This window comes from Lithobates pipiens, unplaced genomic scaffold, assembly GCF_037356315.1.
Source record: "Lithobates pipiens isolate NorthernLeopardFrog02 unplaced genomic scaffold, aLitPip1_a1.2 Scaffold_18, whole genome shotgun sequence".
Classification (NCBI taxonomy): domain Eukaryota; kingdom Metazoa; phylum Chordata; class Amphibia; order Anura; family Ranidae; genus Lithobates; species Lithobates pipiens.
In genome coordinates, this window is record NW_027507758.1 from 636,210,264 (window position 1) to 636,232,513 (window position 22,250).

At 45.4% G+C, this 22,250-nt stretch overlaps 1 protein-coding gene across 1 annotated transcript in view; it reads right to left on the reverse strand.

The window, feature by feature from the left end:
* LOC143989931 (uncharacterized) overlaps positions 1-19,949 on the reverse strand; it is a 93,155-nt gene extending 73,206 nt beyond the window's left edge. Inside the window, exons 1-8 of the mRNA XM_077490202.1 lie at positions 19,896-19,949; positions 18,821-18,949; positions 16,635-16,769; positions 16,425-16,548; positions 16,211-16,308; positions 15,894-16,121; positions 15,644-15,785; positions 12,370-13,017 (exon numbers count right to left, since the gene is read on the reverse strand). Of these exons, the coding sequence (XP_077346328.1) occupies positions 12,370-13,017; positions 15,644-15,785; positions 15,894-16,121; positions 16,211-16,308; positions 16,425-16,548; positions 16,635-16,769; positions 18,821-18,916 (1,471 nt within the window). The 5' untranslated portion in view covers positions 18,917-18,949; positions 19,896-19,949. The remainder of the gene's footprint in view (positions 1-12,369; positions 13,018-15,643; positions 15,786-15,893; positions 16,122-16,210; positions 16,309-16,424; positions 16,549-16,634; positions 16,770-18,820; positions 18,950-19,895) is intronic.
* Between the last annotated feature and the right edge of the window lie 2,301 nt (positions 19,950-22,250).

Below are 22,250 nucleotides of genomic sequence, written 5' to 3' on the forward strand. Positions count from 1 at the left end.
ATGGTGGCCTGCAATTATGGGAGGAGCCAGGGGAGTATTTAAGCTGACCATCCACAGTGGTCTTTTGTTGGTTCCAGTGCACGGTAGTATTACACATCAATAGGCCGACTCTTCCAGCTCACCTCATGCTCGTGAGTCTGTGCAATCGATTGCAAGCTCACCTTTGTTCGTGGTCTTCGTCGCCGGTTCCTGCGCACTGTTGCAGGTAAGATTCAAACCTTTTTCGTAATGCGTGCAATGTTACGATTTGTTATGCTTCCTATCCCGCATCCCTTTTGTTAAAAAAAACCTGTCGCCGAGTTGTCCTGACATCATTTGGCACAGGCATAGTACATTCGTAGGTTTCTTTTGCCTTGTTTGTCATCCCATCTGCAAACATACGATTCATTTGTACATCCAAGCCGCTGTCGGCGTTCTCCGATATCACTCGACATAGGCTTCACTGGTTATAGGATTCACTGTTCACAGGGTTCCCCTCTCATCCATTTGCAGATGAGCATGTATTGCTTGTACGGGTTCTGTGGCTGATTGAGGTGGTAATTAGACCCACCTGGTGCCTTGCCTGCACCTTGATTAGCCTAGGCCAGTGATGGCGAACCTTGGCACCCCAGATGTTTTGTAACTACATTTCCCATGATGCTCAGCTACACTGCAGAGGGCAATGAGCATCATGGGAAATGTAGTTCCAAAACATCTGGGGTGCCAAGGTTCGCCATCACTGGCCTAGGGGGTTGGGTGGTTGGTTTGTGTTCGGTTTCAGAGCTAGGGGTGGCATACACTCCACAACCAATTCGTATCAGGTCCATTCAATACTACTTACTAGCGATTTGTTTCATACATTTATAACCGATTCGTATCCGAGGCATCTCTCTTTACAAACCATTTCGTATCACATATTATTGCATATGTTATCTATCATGTTCCCCATTCATAAAACTGTCATTACCGCATGTCATAAGTGCCTTATCCCATTTGTCATAAGTGCCTTCATTTATCTTACTGTATCATTCGCATGTAGTTGTACCTAGTCGGTTTCTTAAAAATCACTACCACCCAGTCGTAAAATATTCTACACCCCATCCGAGTCCAGTCGCACCGGCGACGTAATGACTCGTGTCAGCTCACTGCTCAGGCTAATTTGTATCGAGTCGCGTCGGCAGCACGAACGACTCAAATCCAGGCCACTCACTCACAATTCAGCTAGTTCCAAATCTAGTCTCACCAGCGACATAAAGACCCAAATCCTCAGCACTACATACCACACCATTTGAGCCTGACCTGAATCTACTCGTACCGCTGCGACACAACGATTTAGATCCTTGGGTCTACAATCAACATTCAACCCCATTTACTCACCCTTCAGCCTGATCCGAATCTAGTCGCATTGGCGTGACATCACAGCGGCACAACAATTCAGATCCTCTGCTCTACACTCTACAGAAGTTACTCACCCTTCAACCTGAGCCGAATCTAGTCGCATCGGCGTGACATCACAGCGGCACAACAATTCAGATCCTCTGCTCTACACTCTACAGCAGTTACTCACTCTTCAGCCTGATCCAAATCTAGTTGCATCGGTGTGACATTGCGACGGCACAACATTTTGGATCCTCTGCTTTACATTACTCTTATCAAACATAAACATACACATCTCACTCCATCTATTCATACATTTTTGCGGTCGATCATTCCTACATGCTCAAATTCCACTATCTTTGTTTTTTCGCCTTCCTGATAAGGCTGCTTACTTGCAACCGTTGCAAATTTCTGCAAGTGGCTCAAATCGGCCACTCTCTGTCTCCAGTGGCAAATCGGCCATTCACCTACTCTCTGTCGCTTCCCCTTTAGGTCAGTAGAGTTCAAGCTGATCCATCCTGCACCAAGTTTGGACGGTATTCCCCCAGCAATACAAAAAAAAATAACACACACACACTGATGGCAGGGCTCGCACCTTCACCGGGGGGCCGGCCATGCCCCAAACAGCTCTTTTAATCAATTTCCTATGTCACTTTACTACAGGTTCCAGGTCGACCCAGTTCTCGACCCCCAACCAGAACTTCACAAGCTAGGGCATCAAGTCAGGTGCGTTGTACAAGGGATCCTCCCTTGCATTTCCCTTAAAGTGGTTGTAAACCCTTACAAACCACTTTGACCTACAGGTAAGCCTAGATTAAGGCTTACCTGTAGGTCCAAGCAATATCTCCTAAACCTATATGGTTTAGGAGATATTTGCCCGAAAACGGGCACCACTGTCTACGGCGCATGCGCCGTAGACAGCGGCGCGCAGGCGCACTGAACGCGGCAGTTCCAAAAATGGAGTTGCCGCATTTGTCGACTCCCGTGCGCATGCGCGGGAGTGACGTCATCGCAGCTTCGCCGAATGACAGCGGCGGAGCTGCGAGACGCCACAAGCAAGATGGATGCGGCGGACTACAGGGGACAGCGCGACTTCGCTGGCTCCTGTGTCAGGTAAGTGACACATAATGGGCTACTATGCGATGCATAGTAGTTCATTATGCTTTACCTTTGCAGGGAAAAAAAGAGGAAGTAAACTCATCAGGGTTTACTTCCTCTTTAACCACTCTTTCACAACACGTTTTACTTCACATAAATGATTTGAGTCGCTCCTGAGGCATTAGTACCTGTCACATATTTCTGTGCACTTCACTCTGTTTTCGAAGCGAGATCCTTCACCAGCAGACAAGGTCACTCAACGTCAAGCTTGCTGGCAGAGCAAGCGTTAGCAGGCTGAACATACGCCAAACTACAGATCGCAGCAGCTCCCCGCTCCAGTACTCCCTGGGGGCTCTAGTTAACAGGTTTGGGCCGAGCACAGATGGGCAACTGAGCTATCAGTTACCTGGCACACCTCGGTTAACACACATTCTGTTGAGTTTTATAAATCTGCACTCAATAGTATTCATACGCAAACCAGCTTCTTCATTAAGCCTGTCGATCCCTTTCCTGTCCTCATTTTTCTCCTTCTTTCCCATCTTTACCTACCCAACGCATCTGTCCCCTCCTGCCTTTTCAACTTATCTTAACATATGTGCTTCCCCTCTCCTTGTCTTTTAGCAGATGCCATGTTGCAAGCCGACAGAGAAGACTTTGCCTCTGCCCCTCCATCACCCTCTGCGGGTTCAGAAAGCAGTGGCACTCAGTCTCCCAGAGCTTGGACCATTCCCAAGCTCACAGCAGAGCTGTGGCGCAGGGGTATTTTCTACCCTGCCACAGCCAGGAAAGCCGAGCTTTTAGGCTGCTATCCCCACCGCCAGCCCAACCTGGCACCCAGGCTTCTTCGCAGTCTATATCCTCGTCTATCTCTCGCAACTACACTTACTGTAAGCTTCTTTATGTTTGCCTCTCGTGCCATAAAGTACATCCCAACGTCATGGACGGCATTAAACAGCTAAATACATCATGACTAGGCCGCATGCATGTTGGGTGGCTCGGGTTCTACCTATCCTCTCACCCGACTCCTTCCCTGGCCACCTTCCTCGTGCAGGGATGCACCTCAGGATTCCATACCGGCCTCATCATGCTGGCCCCACACGACTCACGAATGCAAGAACCTACTCTCAGCTACTACCAATGAGTCAGCCATCAGGATCTTGTTACAAATCAAACTGGACCGGGGGTACAAGATCGCCCCTTCTCCCAGTCACCTTTCACCATCTGGAGTCGGCCCTATTGGACTTGCTGAGGGCATGTATTCTAATAAACTCCCTAATGAACTCCCTAATATCCTCAGAAGAATTTTCTCTTAAGTATTTGCCAGTCGACCTAGCCATTCAAGCTGTCGTTAGCATAGGATTAGGCGCTTGGCGGTCCAAAGCAGACATCTCAGATGCTTTCAAATTACTGCCCATCGAGCCATCCCTCTAGCGATGGCATATGGATCAAGTGGAAAGGCTTATATTATTTTGCCACCAAATTGTCATTTGGTACTAAATATAAAAATAAACAAAGCCCGTGGCTGTTCAATACTTTTGCCAGTCCCTTTCCTGGACCCTGTCACATCAGACACATTGGCAGAAAGTCATCCACTATCTCGATGACTTCCTGTGCATCAAAAATACTAGGTGAGCCCTTAGTAGACGTTGACAGCTTAAGAGGGGTATATGGTCATTTAATGTGCCCATAGCAGAGAATAAAGTGGAATGCACGACACACGGTCAGCCTGCCTCCTGACAAGTTGACCCGCATCAGGTCGGTCGTTCACACCTTTACCCTTACTCGAGGGTGTACAAAGAGACCACAACAATCTTTGCTGGGCATGCTCAATTTTGCCATGAGGATCATCCCTCAGGGGCGGTCCTTCATCTCACGCCTCTTAGTTTCCTCTCGCAGGTGCAAGATCCTGACCAAATTCCTAGGTTAGACACAGCAGCAATAGCGGATTTGTCAATGTGGGACAAATTTCTTACAAACTGGCATGTCATATCAATGTTCATTCCATCAACATCCTCTTTGTTGCCTCGGGTAGCCACAGACACCTCAGCCTCTACAGGCTTTGCGGCAATTTTTGGCCATCGTTGGTTGCAGAGCCATGGCAACCAGAAATCCTCCTGATTCCCAGGTTCAGTCAGTCCTTCCCAATATTTGAACTCTACGCCGTTGTGGCTGCAGCTCAAGTCTGGGGAAGCACCTGGGCAGGGCAAACCGTGATGTTTGCCACAAACAATCAGGCCACAGCCAATATCATAAATATAGGTGGGTCCAAATCGCTAGCCATCATGTCCTTCCGGTGCAGGCTGGTGCAACTATCCCTGCAGCATCAATTCAAAGTGCACTGCATCTATATCCCACAAGTGCAATATCGCGGCCGACGCACTATCCTGCTTTAACTTTGCATCATTCTTCTTGCAGGAACCTGGAACCAACTCGACCACATCTCTTATCCCACCTTGATTGCTGACACTGGATTAAAGCAACACCTGCGCGACGTGACCCACCTTGTAAATCAGTCGTTATCCTGCAACACCCTGTAGGCCTATCGTACCGCCTGGAATTCCTACAGAAGGTTCCTAGCCCAAAACACTGGGGCATTGTCAAGAGATCTTAAATATATCCTGGCTTTCATATCATACTGCCACACACAGCTACTTAGCTGGCATACAGCATTTCGTCTCCTTACAGGACCCTACCAAGCCATCCTTTTTCTCTGCCCATGCAGTTAAAACCATCCTACATGGTATGAACAGGCAGCAACCTCAAAACTAGTGTCAAGCGGTACCGGACTATGTCATCAAGAGAATGAGCAGGTGGAAATTCTGCTTGCTTTGCCCGATACATTCCGAAACCACAGGCAGAAATGTTGCAAGCTTCCGGCAAGCTTGCCCAGTAATACATTACCAGCTCAATTAAATAATTACCTCCCTATCCAAGTGTTTTGCCCCCTTCTCTTGGCGTACTGTCCAGCAGACCAGGACAGTGCAGGTCTACTTTATGTTGTTAGTCTTGTGGCTTGTTTATGTGGTTCACATCTCTCCAGTCATAGGGCTCCGACCATAAATAGGAAGGCCAGTATGGTGGCCTGAAATGATGGGAGGAGCCCGGGGGGTATTTAAGCAGAACCCATAGTGGTATTTTGTCAGTTCCAGTGCATGATACCCATTTCCTTTCTCAGTGCGCTTCCCTTGAATACACTTCCTCTACAACCATCCATTCATTTATCTTGGGTATGCCCCTTTCTCTTGGCATACCGTCCAGCAGACCAGGGTACACTTCAGGTCTACTTTATGTTGTTAGTCTTGTGTGTTTTTGTGGTTCACATCTCTCCAGTCATAGGGCTCCGACCATAAATGGACATTATAACTAGGAGTCAGACATGAAGCTAGATGAAGGGGGAGGGGAGTTAGAAATATTTTATATTAAAATAATACTAAAAGCTGAGACTTTTTTTTTCATGGCTATGATCATTTTAAATATAATCACAATACTGGTAAAAGTTAACTGTAAATGTAATATTAATGCATTCTATTACCTCCAGTCTATCAGCCTCCACCTTCTCTGGGTTCAGATGCTAATCTTCCCTGCACACCATCTTTAAAGTGATTTTTTTTAAACAACAAACATGTTATACTTCCCTGCTCTGTGTGATAGTTTTGCACAGAGCAGCCCAGATACTCTTCCGGGGTTCCCCCCGATGCTTCTGGCTCCTTCTGCCTTCAGAGTGCCCCTATAGCAAGCTGCAAAGTATAGTATAGAGTGCTCCTATAAAGTTAAATAGTAGGTGAGGTTGAAAAAAGACACCAAGTCCAACAAATCCAACCTATGTGTGTAATTATATGCCAGTATTACATTGTATATCTCTGTATGTTCTGGTCATTCAGGTGCTTATCTAATAGATTTTTGAAACTATCGATGCCCCCCGCTGAGACCACCGCCTGTGGAAGGGAATTCCACATCCTTACTGCTCTTACAGTAAAGAACCCTCTACATAGTAAGATTAAACCTCTTTTCTGCTATTTTTAATGAGTGGCCATGAGTCTTGTTAAACTCTCTTCCACGAAAAAGTTTTATCCCTATTGTGGGGTCACCAGTACGGTACTTGTAAATTGAAATCATATCTCCTCTTAAGCGTCTCTTCTCCAGAGAGAATAAGTTCAGTGCTCGCAGCCTTTCTTCATAACTAATATCCTCCAGACCCTTTATTAACTTTGTTGCCCTTCTTTGTACTCATTCAATTTCCAGTACATCCTTCCTGAGTTGTGCCCTGGTTCTAGCGCAGATCTTTTTGCAAGGTTTCCACATCCTGCAGAGAAGTTATTGCCCTGCTTAGCTTAGTATACAGAGCAAATACAGAGATTGAGCCATCTGATTACTGCTAATGATACCGTTTTTATTACTAAAATCTTGTATATAGTCCCTTATCATCCCCTCCAAGAGCTTGCATACTATTGATGTTAGGCTAACTGGTCTGTAATTCCCAGGGATGTATCTCGGCCCTTTTTTAAATATTGGTGCTACATTGGCTTTTCTCCAATCAGCTGGTACCATTCCAGTCAATACAAATTAGGAACAATGGTCTGGCAATTACTTGAACTGAGTTTGCTAAGTTCCCTCGGGTGCAAGCCATCTGGTCCAGGTGATTTATTATTGTTAAGTTTCCAGAGTCTATTTCTAATTCTGTCCTCTGTTAGCTAGAAGGGTGCTTCCTGTGATGTGTCATGAGGATAAACACTGCAGTTTTGGTTACTGAAGCCCCCCGATTCCCTCATGAAGACTGAGGAGAAGAATACATTCAATACCTTAGCCACCTCTCCATCCCTTATGACCAGATGTCCTTCCTTGTTCGTTATGGATCCCAATATGGTCTTTCCTCCCTTTTTTACTGTTTATATACTTAAAGAATTTCTTGGGATTTATTTTGCCCTCTTCTGCTATGTGTCCTTCGTGTTCTATCTTAGCCGCCCTAATTGCACCCTTACATATCTTGTTGCATTTTTTATAAAGTCTGAATGCTGATGATGATCCCTCAGCCTTGTATTTTTTTGAAGGCCTTCTCCTTTGCTTTTATATGCATTTTTACATTGGAGTTAAGCCATTCAGGACTTTGGTTCACTCTTTTTTAAATTTATTTCCCAATGGGATGCACTGGCTAATGCCATTATTTAATATGCTCTTAAAGTAAACCCATCTCTCCTCCGTGTTCTTTGTTTCTAAGATTTTATCCCAATTTATATCTTCTACCAAGGTTCGTAGTTTAGGGAAGTTGGCTCTTTTGAAATTCAGTGTCTTTGTGTTCCCCTTATGTTTCTTATTTGTGTGATTTATGTTGTGAGTGTGGTATGGAATCTTAATTAAGATCTCAGTGTTTTATGTTTCAGTGCCTCCAACTTACAGTAATTTTATGAACTTAGTTCAGAATGTCAGTGCATACCACAATCCTTTCCTGAGTTTGTTAATTTATGGGGTTTTCTTACCAATGTATAAATATCTCCCAACAAAATGAGTAAGTAAATAATTTGACTTTATTAACCACTTGCCGCCCGCCCTATAGGGAATTGACGGTGGCAAAGTGGTTTCATAATCCTGACCGGACGTCATATGACGTGATCAGGATTATGAGCCGCTGCGCACCCCCGGGGGCGCGCATCGCGGCGATCGTTGTTGCGGGGTGTCAGTCTGACACCCGGCAACTACGATCTCGGTAAAGAGTCTCCGACGGAGACTCTTTACTATGTGATCAGCCGTGTCCAATCACGGCTGATCACAGTGTAAATGGGAAGAGCCGGTGATCGGCTTTCCCTCACTCGCGTCTGTCAGACGCGAGTAGAGGAGAGCCGATCGGCTGCTCCTCTGACAGGGGGGGTCTGTGCTGATCGATTATCAGCACAGCCCCCCCGAGGATGCCCACACTGGACCACCAGGGATGCCACTAGACCACCAGGGAAAAGGTAATAAAGGCCATAATCCTCCCTAGACCACCAGGGATGCCAGTCAGCACAATGGGTGCCAATCAGTGCCCATAATGGATGCCAATCAGTGCCCACAATGGGCATCACTGATTGGCATGCATTATTGTTTGGCACTGATTGGCATCCATTACTATAACACCGATGCCGCCTATGAGTGCCCACCTGTGCCGCCTGAGTGCCCACCTGAGTGCCCACCTGTGCCGCCTGAGTGCCCACCTGTGCCGCCTGAGTGCCCACCTGTGCCGCCTATCCATGCCCACCTGTGCCGCCTATCCATGCCCACCTGTGCCGCCCATCCGTGCCAGCTATCAGTGCCAATTTGTGCCACCTATCAGTGTCCGTCCGTGTTGCCCATCCGTGTCGCCCATCAGTGCCGCCTATCAGTGCCACTTCATTGGTGCCCATCAGTGCCGCCTTATCAGTGCCCATCAGTGTAGCCCCATCAGTGAAGGAGAAAACGTACTTATTTACAAAGTTTTGAAACAAACAAAAAAAAACATTTTTTTTTTTCAAAATTTTCGGTATTTTTTTATTTGTAGCGCAAAAAATAAAAACCGTAGAGGTGATCAAATACCACCAAAAGAAAGCTCTATTTGTGGGAAAAAAATTATAAAAATTTCATTTGGGTAACACTGTGTAGCATGACCGCGTAATTGTCATTCAAAGTGCGACAGCGCTGAAAGCTCAAAATTGGTCTGGGCAGGAAGGTGTTTAAGTGCCCTGTATTGAAGTGGTTAATTAACCAGTATATTAATACAATTTCATACACAACTAGATTTTCTGGTAATTGATATTTCACACATACATTATAAAAACATCAATACAGCAAGGAAACCAAATCTAAACATAATTGCTCCAAATTGGTCTGTTGGAAAAATATGTGCGGTACTTTCTGCTTTATATTCAACAACGCAATATCCCTTGTCGCTCAAGGAAACAGTCCTCCGAATTTCTACGGCCGGAAGGAATCCAAAGTATGTCTCGCAAAGTCAACAGAACAATATTGCCAATTTGAAATAAGTATTAAACCAACAGAGCTACTAAAATTAAATGGAGCAATAAAACTCTCCCTGGGATCAAAGAATATTAATTTTGTGTAAATATATTTGTCTGAATTCCGGTATAACAATGCACAGCCTAGACAGTCAATAAATGTCAATACAGAACCTATAATTTATAATCCCTACGATTTTGAGAGAGAAGATGCAATAGAATCTGTATCTTACCAATCAGCTTAAAAGGGGGAGATGTCCACCAATGTCTAAGCACATTGAGTGGTTCCAGTCACAAGGTCCAGCAAAATGGGGAGTGGTCAAAGATCAGCAGACTTGTTGATCATATAGGGGTGCATCTGGTATATGGGTCTGTGATCCTCTCCTTAGGGCCCTCACAAACCTTTATATCATTTTGGGACAATAAGCTCATAAAATTATCATAAGCTCAGCCCAGAAGTTTTGGCTCATTCTCCATTGGTTGGGGAATTCTAATGATTTGCCGGGTACAATTAGGTAATATCTGAGAACAAAAATGTGTTCTACTTATTTGTTAAAAGAAAAATATGTTTTCTTTCATAAAGGGTATTATCTATATATTTGGGCTATGAATACATGTATAAATTGTTTATGAATCTCCAGCAATTAGTATAAAATATAATCATTTAGTAAGAATTTGAATCCTGCCCATTTTATGAAAACGTATGTCATTTTATGTTGATGTGATTATGCTTTCTATGCCATGCTGTTATATAAAACACAGTTCTTGCTTCATCCTATATTAAAATATCAGATTCTTACTTTTAATATCACATGTATTTATTATGCAACATGTATACAGGTTATCAGTGTTTTCTTAAAACGTTTGAGGTATAGCATTTGCATCACTTATGATCATAGGATATATATATATATATATATATATATATATATATATATATATATAACATCATATATGTACATGTTTTAAATGTTCAAACCATCTCTCCTGTCCGACAATTTAGTCACATATGGTTCAGAGATTTAAGTCTGTGCATGTAATTTAATGTAATATTAACATTGCCTCTCAGCCATTTTCTGGGGAAAAAGCCCTAGTCAACATCGGGGTTTGACTAGGAAGGCAATATTATCCTCTGACACAATAGGGCATATTTACAAAAGTTTTGTAACTTCGGTCTGACCATCCAATCTGACTATTTGTCAATTGATTTCTTATCAGGTTTCTGTTTATAAGGCACCGACGTGAGTTCTGTTTCTTTCCTCCTCGCTTCACAATGGGTCGTATAACTTATTCACCTAATTCTGTTGGGAGGGGAAGTGTTCTATTGGGAGTGCTGACTTCACAGTCTAAATATGATATTTTGAGGTGTATCCGTCATGACATTTATACCAAAGCCAATTGACCTGTGATCGCTGTTTCCTAAATTTCTCCGTATTACCACATCCGTAATCAGGTCTGTATTGTTGGTAATCAGTAGATCTAGTAACACCTTGTTTCTAGTTGGTGCATCTACCATCTGAACCATGAAATTGTCCTGCAAGACATTTAGGAACTGGCGAGCCTTAGACAAATGCATGGTTCCCTCCTCCCAGTCTATGTCTGGATAATTAAAATCTCTCATTATGATAACACTTCCCGTCCTTGCTGCTAATCCAAATTGTGTTAGGAGGTTCGCCCCCCCCCCCTCAGATTAGGGGGCCTATAGCATACTCCCAGTATTATTTTCCCCTTAGCTTCATCCCTTTGGAGCTCTACCCATAAGGATTCCACCTCCTCCCTAGCTCCATTACATTATTCTTGATATATAGACATACCCCTCCCCCCCTTTTTTACCCTCTCTATCCATGCAATAAAGGGACTACCCTTCAATGGTTGCCAGCTAATCATGAGAGCTGTTGAACCAGGTCTCTGAAAATCCCACAAAATCAAAATCCTCCTCGTTCAACAGTATCTCTAGTTCACCCATCTTATCAGCCAGGCACCTGGCATTGGTGAACATGCCACATAGTTCAGATTGGTCGCATACTATCCTCTTATTGGGTGTTCCGAGATTGCAAATAGGACTTGTTACTATACTTACCTTGGGTTTATGTGCTGTAATCAACCTACCACTAATGCCCCCAATACTACCTTCTGGAATATGTTCATTGCTGACTATCTCTACATCTGGACCCTCCCCCCATCACCTAGTTTAAAAACCCCTCTAACTTTTTGGCCATCTTTACTCCCAGCACATCTGCACCCTCCTCTTTTAGGTACAGTTCATCCTTTCTATAGAACTGGTGATCAACTGAGAAGTTGGCCCAGTCCTCCAGGAACCCAAACCCCTCCTTACTACACCAGCTCCTCAGCTACTTTACATCTCTGATTTCCCTCTGCCTTTCTGGTGTAGCTCGAGGTACCGGTAGTTTTCCTGAGAATACTACCTTGGAGGTCCTTTTCCTCAATTTAGCTCCCAAGTCCCTAAAATCGTTCTTTAGGACACTCCATCTGCCTCTGTCATTGGTACCAACATGCACCATGACAGCCGGGTCTTCCCCAGCCACTCAAAGTAATCTGTCCACCAGATCTGTGTTGTGCCCGGTTGACAGCATACAGTTTGGTGCCTCAGGTCTTACACCAAAAAATTTACTGAGCCAATGAAAAGTAATGACTCCATTTTTTTTTTCTACTGCTATCAATGGCCAACACGGTACAACACTTCATCCATGTCTTTGGTGATCTCTGATCTCCTTATCAACTGTTTCTTACATGATGAAGATCAGCCATGGAGTATATCTGAGGTGTAAATCAGGGTGTGCTTCTTCCCCACATGAGAGCTGTGATGTCCAGCAACATTCATTTAGAAGACATTTCCCACACTCAAGGCACTAATACACCTCGACGGTTGTGTGGGGTCCCTGATGTACAGGAAGACAGGACTTCAGTGAGGAACAATTCCCTCACTTAGGACAGGAAAGTGGCTTTTCCTCCGTGTGAGATCTCTGATGTATGGAAAGTTTGAATTTCCGTGAAAAACATTTCCCACACTCAGGACAGGAATACGGCTTCTCCCCTGTGTGAGATCTCTGATGTGTGTAAAGATTGTACTTCTGTGAAAAACATTTCCCGCACTCCGAACAGGAATACGGCTTCTCGCCTGTGTGACATCTCTGATGTTTGTAAAGATTGGACTTATCTGAAAAACATTTCCCACAGTCAGAACACGAATACGGTTTATTCCCTGTGTGAGATCTCCGGTGCCTGGAAAGATTGGACTTCACTGAAAAATATTTCCCGCACTCAGGACAGGAATACGGCTTCTCCCCCGTATGAGATCTTTTATGCACATTAAGATCAGATTTAGAAGGGAAACACTTTCCGCACTCAGTACAGGAAAATCTCTTCTCTGTTGGAAGGACGGCACCATCCCTCACAGTCTGAGGTTCCTTAGGATAAGAGGAATACGATGGTCCATCTACACTGTGTGGTGCCGGATGGACATTTGAGGTAGTCGGGTTTTCTCCTGGACTATACTGTGTGATGTCCTCATCTTCTACTTTACAGTCTGGAGACAAAGTGAGACAATCCTCTGTGGTTTTCCTCATCTCCCGTCCATCTACTAAAATAGAAATAAAAAGATTATTACTAGACATGAGCTGATTGGTTCCCCTAAACCAGGACTCCGCCCACATCAGGCAGCTTTGTTTCTAAAGATCTTACAATTCCACCCTCAAGGTAACTAGTAAATGGGTCCTCTGATCTCCTACCAGTTCATTTCTTTATTCATGGACCTTAGTCAGAGAGTGAGGAAACAACGAGAACTGTCTTTTATAGGAGTGACAGTGATGAGGGGATTATAGGACGAGTGTCCCCTCCCCCTCTATCACTCATTGCCATCTTCCCAACACAAGAAGTCCTGCAATTCCTTATTTAGTCCATGATTTAGTCATGAATAACAGCGGGGCTGAGCCCCACCAGAGGTCAGAGAGTGAGGATGGGGGGAGAACAACCAAGATGAAGACTGGACTGATCCTGAAGACCCCCATCATTGGGTTATTGACTCCTCACTCATTGGAACCTTAAACAGAAAGTGATAAAGTTTGAGGATGTTATCACATTATTATCAACATGTAAAAGTCTGTGCTTCAATCATATTATCAGATATAAAATGTCCAGCTGGTAGAAAATGGGTGTAACAAAAGAGAATACAGTAAAACCTTGGATTGCGATCAGAATTCGTTCCAGAAACATGCTTGTAATTCAAAGCACTTGTATATCAAAGCAAATTTCCCCATAAGAAATAATGGAAGCTCAAATGATTTGTTCCACGACCATTTATTCATAGGTCCTTCAGTTTATAGTCCATATAAAAAGATTATCCACAAGGGAATTAGAAGCAAAATCCAGCAGGAGCTATAGAATATAAAACAGAAGAGAGGCGGCTCCAAGTGTAGCAATATGGGTACATTTAATGAAGGTACAACATTTAGCAACTCACATGACACATCTAAGTATGCAGGCATTCAGGGTAAAGCTGTCCACATAGACCATCCTCTGCACAGCTGGCTCTCACCGCTGTCAGCCTGCAATCGTGACAGGCAAGACTACCCTGCAATAGAGCGATTTGAAAGTGAGGCTTGAACCGCTCATGGAGCGCAGAGTGGAAGGGACGATGTTGATGGCGGTGAGGAGGATGGTCTCTGTGGACAGTTTGCTAAATGTTGTACCTTCATTAAATGTAACTATATTGCTACACTTAGAGGCACCTCTCTTCTCTTATACTCAGTTGTGACATGACGCTACTTGTATATTAAGACATCGCTTGCATATCAAGTCAAAATGTATTTAAAAATTTTGCTTGTCTTGCAAAACGCTCTCAAACCAAGGTTTTACTGTTCATATTATGTGTATATATAGCAGTGGGGGGAGGGCAGAGAGCAGAAGTCAGGACTATGTAATGTACAACATATTGTATAAGATACAACAGGTAGGACTATATAGTATCAGAATGATGTAATGTACAACATAGAGTATATAGTGCAAGGGTCAGGAGTATGTAATGTACATTATAGATTATATAGTGTAAGGGTCAGGACTCAATATTGGTATTCAGTGGAAGCTTAAATGTTTAAATGAGACAAGTTGCAGAAGTCCCACACTGCTGCCTCCCATCTCCTGAGACTGCACTCAGTGACTTGGGTCTGAGACTATACAGACATATCCCTCCACCCGGCACAGCTAGTAGAACAAGTAACCCTGGGAGAATTGTTATGTCAGGGATCTTGCCATACCTGGGTATGGGGCAGAAGACACAAAACACATATCCCAGGTGCCTAGTGCTACCAACTAGAGATGCACTGATACCAGGCATTTGAGTGAGTATCAGTACTCGCCCAAATACTCCCGATACCGATACTTTGTGGTGCGATTTGCGTCAATACAAAATGAACAGGCGCAAATCACACTGCAAGAAATTGCATGCACATTGGATAGGAACACGGTGTGATTCCTGTCCGAATCACATGTGATTTCCCCCACGGCTCCTCGTGGGTTGCCCGCACAGTAGTGTCTCCATAGTGGAGCACTTCTGCTCCATCCTGGCATTTCCCTCAACCGGTGGCGAGGAGCCCTGACCGCAGCTGTCATTTCCGGATGCACCAGCCATTACAAGCTCCATCCATTGATCCAGCATCCATTGGGCTCACCCCCTGCCCCCAGGAACTCCAAGGTTAGAGGCAGCCATTCCTTCCACCAGGCTAAGCAGAGTAAACTACAGAATCCATGAGTCACAGTGCCTCACTGGCACCTCCCTGCATGGGCTTGTGATCCACTTACCTAATGTCATCAGTCTGTTCAGTTTTCCAACAAATGATTGCTGCTTTGAACTTCTAATCTGTCTCTACCTACTTATTGGAACAGTGCTCCCTCTGCTGAATTGTGTGAGTTCTAAACTGCCCAGTAGATGACGCTTCTATATAAACACACAAAAAAATTGTATTGGTGCAACCCTAATCCCACTTCCAGCTGAACCCCAGAATCTCCATAAATCCAGTCTAGATACATAAATTGTGTCTGCAGCACAGAGAAGGAAGATTATCCGAGAGAAATACAGGAATACAGGACGGGGAACACAGCTCAGGAAAGTGACCAGGGGATTACAGGCTGATATCACCCAGTCCCCGCCCTACTCTGGCCAATCAGTGAGCAGTATGGGTGGAGGAATGTATTTAGTGTTAATGACCCACCTGTGCTGAACTCTGTAGGAGTGTCCTCCTCTATAAATGTCCCCATTATTCCAACCTCCTCCATAGACTGCTGATCATCCCTCACATACCTCTCTTCTTCTTCTGATTTCACCTCAAATTCTATATCGATTGGATCTCCACTCTAAATCAAGAAAATGAGAGAGAATATCATCTGTAAAATATAAGCTCATATAAAAAATCCACATCTCATTTCCACAAGTCCATGTTCTAGACACTCTGTCCGACCAACCTTACAACAGTGAGGGATGGTGTGATCTTCCTGTGTGGAATCCCGGGAATACAGAGGACTGGGGCATCTCTCTGGTGGGTTTCTGTAGCTGGATGACTCCACCATGGTGTCCTGGTACAGAGCTTTGTGTTCTTTTAGAAACGCTGACACCTCCATCACCCCATCCTCATCATCCTGCGCTTTTATCCCATCTTTATCCTCAACTTTAGAATCTCTCAGGTTTCCACTCTGAATATATAATAAAAATGACATCAATGGTAACAATGCAGATAATGTACAGATCCTAATGATACTATCAGTGATTGTTCCTCATCTACCTGATGATGGTGGGGGATGGTGTGATCTTCCTGTGTGGAATCCTGGGAATACAGAGGATGGGGAAATCTCTCTGGTGGGTTCCCATTACTGGATCCATCTGTAGGAAACACACACACTGACTGAATACATTGTTTCTATGTGTTTATCAGATGATGGGGGATCTAGGTGAACCCTCCGTACTGCTCTCTCCTTTACAATAAAGTCTCCTCTTACCCGGTGATGTGAGGGGCGGCTGATTGTCCATCATGACGTCCTTCTGGAGATCCTTGAGTCCTTCTAAATACTCCCACTTCTCCATGGAGAAATAGACAGTGACATCCTCACACCTTATAGGAACCTGACACACACAATGATACAGTCACCATCCAGACACATCCCTTGTCTGTTACTGGTCAATGTCCCAGAATTCCCAGCACCGCTCACCTCTCCTGTCAGCAGCTCCATCATCTTCTTGGTGACTTCTAGAATCTTCTCCATGTTGTGTCTCTCAGGTTTTAGGGAGTCACATGGAGGCACTGTGATGGTCATATGATCACCTGACTTCACAAGAGGAAACCTCTGTATTGAGGAACCAATAGGAATATCATGTTAGAATCCCAGAATCCGCCTCACCTCTATATTATTAATAAAGATAAGAGTGATGCCATATGACCTCCCATAATCCTCCCCACCTCTCCGGTCAGGTCTGTATTATTAATAGAGATAAGAGTTATGTCATGCAACCTCCCAGAATCTGATTCACTTAGAACAGGGCTGGCCTACCGGGGTACCGGGACATTTCCCGGTAGGCTGCCTGCCCTGGGGCCGCTTTGATCTATGCTGTGGCTGCAGTGCTCCCCTCCCTCCTCCTCCTCCTGTCTACTTGTCGCAGAGCAGGAAACCGCTGTGTCAAGCTGAGTGTGAAAAGTTTAGCCACGCTGTGATAAAAGTCCTGCCCTCCTCCTAGACCAGCTTGTGTGATAGACGCAGTGTTCTGTCTATCATACGAGCTGGTCTAGGAGGAGGGTGGGACTTCTATCATAGCACGGCCAAACTTTTCACACTCAGCTCCGTGACACAGCTGCAGATGCCCACTGTGCGTAATGCATGCAATGACTGGTGAGGCTGCAATGAGGGCACAGTAAGGCGCCAATAATGGTGAGGCTGCAATGAGGGTGCACGGTAAGGTGGCAATGATGGGCACAGTGAGGCTGCAATGATGGGCATGGTGAGGCTGCTATGATGGGCATGGGAGGCTGCAATGATGGGAACAGTGAGGCTGCAATGATGGGCATGTGAGGTTGCGGAACGGTGGGGCTGCAATGATGGGCATGGTGAGGCGGCAATGATGGGCACAGTGATGGGCTGCAGTGATGGTGAGGCTGCAATGAGAGTATGTTGAGGCTGCAACGAGGGTACGGAAAGGCGCAATGATGGGCACGGTGAGGCGGCAATGATGGCCACAATGAGGCTGCAATGATGGCCACAATGAGGCTGCAATGATGGGCACAATGAGGCTGCAATGATGGGCACAATGAGGCTGCAATGATGGGCACAATGAGGCTGCAATGATGGGCACAGTGGGGCTGCAATGATGGGCACAGTGGGGCTGCAATGATGGCCACAATGAGGCTGCATTTGATGGGCACTGGTGAGGCTGCATTGATCTCTTGTATCATGTCTGCAGTCTCTGACCATCTCTTGTACCATGTCTGCAGTCTCTGACCATCTCCTGTATCATGTCTACATTCTCTTAACAACTTTAGTATCATGTCCTAAGTCTCTGACCATCTCCTGTACCATGCCCACAGCCTCTGACATCTTGGCATCTCTTGTACTGCCTGGAGCCTCTAACCATCTGTTGTATCATGTCCGCAACCTCTGACCATCTCTTGTCTTATATCATGTCTGCAGTCTCTGAGGAAGTCTGGAGAGGAGTCAAGAATGAGAGCACCGCTGGGATGGGGGTCATGGGAGAAGTCAGATGTGTGTGAACTGTGGAGAGGAGACTATAGAAAAACCAGAGCCGCCAACCTAGGGCCAACTGACTGATCTGTGCAAGGTGCACCAGAGAGAAGGTCAGCGACAGCACAGCTAAGCCAGTCTGAGGGGGGGGTCACTGATGTAAGATGGAGTAAATACTATAATGTAAGGGGGCACTGATATAAAGGTTTCCCCCAATATCATTAACCCACACTCCCCTCTTACCCTAGTGTATTCTTTCTGCAGAAGGTGGTCTCTGGTCACAAGAGTCCCCCCCCCCCACACATTCCCAGAGTCCCAGGTGTCCCCCTTGATGATTACTCCACTTTTAACTGAAAGTTCGTTTTATATATATATATATATATATATCTCCCTAGCCCATTGTGCTTTCATACATGTCTTATCTATATATAATACTCTCTTCAAATGTGCTTTAAAATGCATGGTTTTCCCATTTTATGAACAATAAAATAATGACGTTATGATGTTGGGCTGGTATAATGATGCTATGAGGCTGGTATGAAATTAATTCCAGGGCTGTTTTTTATTCCCATTCCAGCCCTGGACTCCCCTCTCCGGTCAGGTCTGTGTTTTTTTTTTAATAGAGATAAGAGTGATGTCATGTGACCTCCCAGAATCCTCCTCACCTCTCCGGTCAGCAGATAGATGATCTCCAGGGTGAGGTTTAGTATCTTCTCAGTTATGTGCCTCTGATCCTCCTCCGTTCTCATTGGTGCCATCATTTCATCTATACAGGTCTCCTTGTAGAAGGCTGACTTTAGGAAAATAAAGCATTATTTGGATGGTATTGGTGACACTATAAAAAGATGTGGATGTGAGGGGGGAATAGAAGGGTTTCTCCTACATGGGCCCGCCCGCCCCATGGGAACACATTTTATTTTGATTGTTTAATTGTTTAGTATTTTAGACATTTTTTTAAGTTCAGGGACACCCATGGCCTGCCGAATTAGAAGTCCCCTTTTCTCCATTGAGTTTGTTTGGTTTCCAAACTGCATTTCAATTATTAGATCTGCAGACAAGGAATGATAAATACGATCCTTCCTTTGACTTGTTTGCTCTGAGGCAGTGCTGTGAGGACAATGTCGGGTCATCATTATGTCCAGGAAGGGGAACTTGCTGACTTTTGGTCGGAGTTGCCTGCTAATCAGGATAATTACCAGAACTCCGGCTGCAAGGCTCCAATCTCCGGCAGCCTTCTGACTGATCGGAGTGATATCACTGTCACTCTCTGCAGTAAGAGAAGGGATTGGATAGTAGGAGGATGCAGCTGGTGGAGTAGCTAAAAAATCTATTTTGATTAATATTTGGTCGTCTTTTTGATAAAATTGCCCTCTCCCCCCACTCCGGGTTCACATCTCATCCCCCCAAAATCCCGTCCCTTTCACACCCCTATTGTGAGACTCATCATGGTGTCTCTGGAGGGATCGCTGATCATTCCTGTGTAAAATCTTACAGAAATCTTCCCTAATCCCGACCTTTATTATCATTTCACCCCCCCCCCCACATACAATGTCTGCAACCGACATTTACTGACATCAATAACTCCCCTCATTGTAATATACGGGGATATTCTACATTTCCACACTATATATGTGTGTATCATCATCTGCTGGAGATAAAAGACATCACAGTGACTATGGAGGAAGAGGACGGACATGACGGGGGGTTACTGGGTGTAAATAGAAAATAAGATCTTATTACCTCCTCTGCTGTTTCTTCCAGTAATGTCTCCTCTCTGCTTCCTCCCGACTCACCTCTCACCTGCAACTTCCTGTCTGTACCTGACATCACTTCCTGTCTTCCATAGAGACTTCCTGTCTGGGTAGAAGTGAGATCACCACCTTGCGGAGCTCAGAAGAACTGCAGCCCAGAGAAACATCTCGTGAACATGGCCTTGTGCTGTGTGTGTATGTACTGTGTATCCTTATAGATAGGGGTCATCTCCACTCCCACCAAGAGGGGTAGAGATATATGACTGCCTAGTCCACACTTTCTCAGCCAGGGTTCCTCCAAAGGTTTATAGGGGATCTTTGAGCAATGAACAATTTCTGTATCTTACAATGAGGATGGGGGGGGGCCTGAGGAGGGGGCCCAGTGATGATGAGAAGGGATAGTGATGATGAGGAGGGGGTACAGTGACATACTTGCCAACAGTCCCAATTTTTCTGGGACAATTGCGCATTTTGAGACCTTCGTCCCAATTAAATTCCCAGGATTTTGCCCTTGTCCTGTCTAGTCCACCCTTTCTCAGCCAGGGTTCCTCCAAAGGTTTATAGGGGTTACCTGAGCAATGAACAATTTCTGTATCTTACAATGAGGATGGGGGGAGGGGGGACAGTGATGATGAGAAGGCTGTAGTGTTGATGAGGAGGGGGTACAGTGACATACTTTTTTTTAAATTATTATTATTAACGATTTATATAGCGCCAATGTTACCGGCCTCAAAATGTGAATTAAGAGAGCCGATGATTGTAGACGCGATGAGATAAGGTGATCAGCTTGGCGTGGACTGCAAAGAATCACACAAACAGCATGAGATATGACCACTGACTTTATGGCTGGAAGTAGTTTAATTTCCAGTCACATGGTGTGTGGCCTTATATAGACTCTGTTTGTGTACCTTCTCTGCCATCTACTGGTTATTAATAGAATAGAAGGGAGATGTTTAGAAATATAAAAAAAAATGAATATGTACTTTGCTTTGGGGTGTCTGTTTTGTGACCATATAAACCCCAGTCCATCACACCAACAGTTTATGCAGCGCTTTATAATGTATAGGGGAGACAACACAATTACAGTAAAATACAAAAGGTACAGGAGGGCCCTGCTCATAAAGCTTACATTCTAAAAGGAGGGGGTGGTGGTACAAAAGGTAATAGCTGCAGAGAATGATTTGATGGGGGCGGCTTACATACTTGCCAACAGTCCGATTTTTCTGGGACAATCCCAATTTTGGGACCCTCATCCCGATTAAATTCCCAGGATTTTGCCTTTGTTCCAGGAAATCTGGAATGTTTTTGGCAAAAATGGCCAGCGGGCTGCAAAAAGATGCTCGCCGCGAGGACTATTTCCTTCAGTGGAGAGGGGAGGGGCAGCCAATTGGCTTCTCTCTTCAGTGTACAAGTAGAAAATTCTCTTGTACACTGAAGCCGATTGGTTGTGTGGATTGGAGGCCCCTCCCCTCTCCACTGATTACATCACACAGTGAAAGCCAGGAAAAGTAGCTACCACCAACCCTCCGCCCAGTGTCTGACGAGAGGGGACAGGCGGTCACTGATGTAAGGAGGGGCTCCTCTGATGAGGGCACTGATATAAGGAGGAGCTCCACTGATGGGGACACTGATGTAAGGAGGGGCTCCTCTGATGGAGACACTGATGTAAGGGGGGGCTCCTCTGATGGGGGCACTGATGTAAGGAGGTACTTCACTGCTGGGGACACCAGATGTAAGGAGGGGCTCCTCTGCTGGAGACACCAGATATAAGGAGGGGCTCTGCTGCTGGGGACAACAGATGTAAGGAGGGGCTCCTCTGATGGGGGCACTGATATAAGGAGGAGCTCCACTGATGGGGACACTGATGTAAAGAGGTGCTTTTCTGATGGAGAAACTGATGTAAGGGGGAGCTCTTCTGATGGGGACACTGATGTAAGGATGGGCTTCACTGCTGGGGACACCAGACGTAAGGAGGGGCTCCGCTGCTGGGGACACCAGATGTAAGGAGGGGCTCCGCTGCTGGGGACACCAGATGTAAGGAGGGGCTCCGCTGCTGGGGACACCAGATGTAAGGAGGGGCTCCGCTGCTGGAGACACCAGATGTAAGGAGGGACTCCATTTCTGGGTACACCAGATGTAAGGAGGGGCTCCGCTGCTGTGGACACTAATGTATGAGGGGCTCCGTTGACGGGACACTGATGTAAGGAGGGGCTTCGCTGCTGGGGACAGTGATGTAAGGAGGGGCTTCGCTACTGGGGACACTGATGTAAGGAGGAGCTCCGCTGATGGTGACTAGGGCTGAGCCAAACACCCCTGGTTCTCTTAGCACCAGAACTTGCAAACA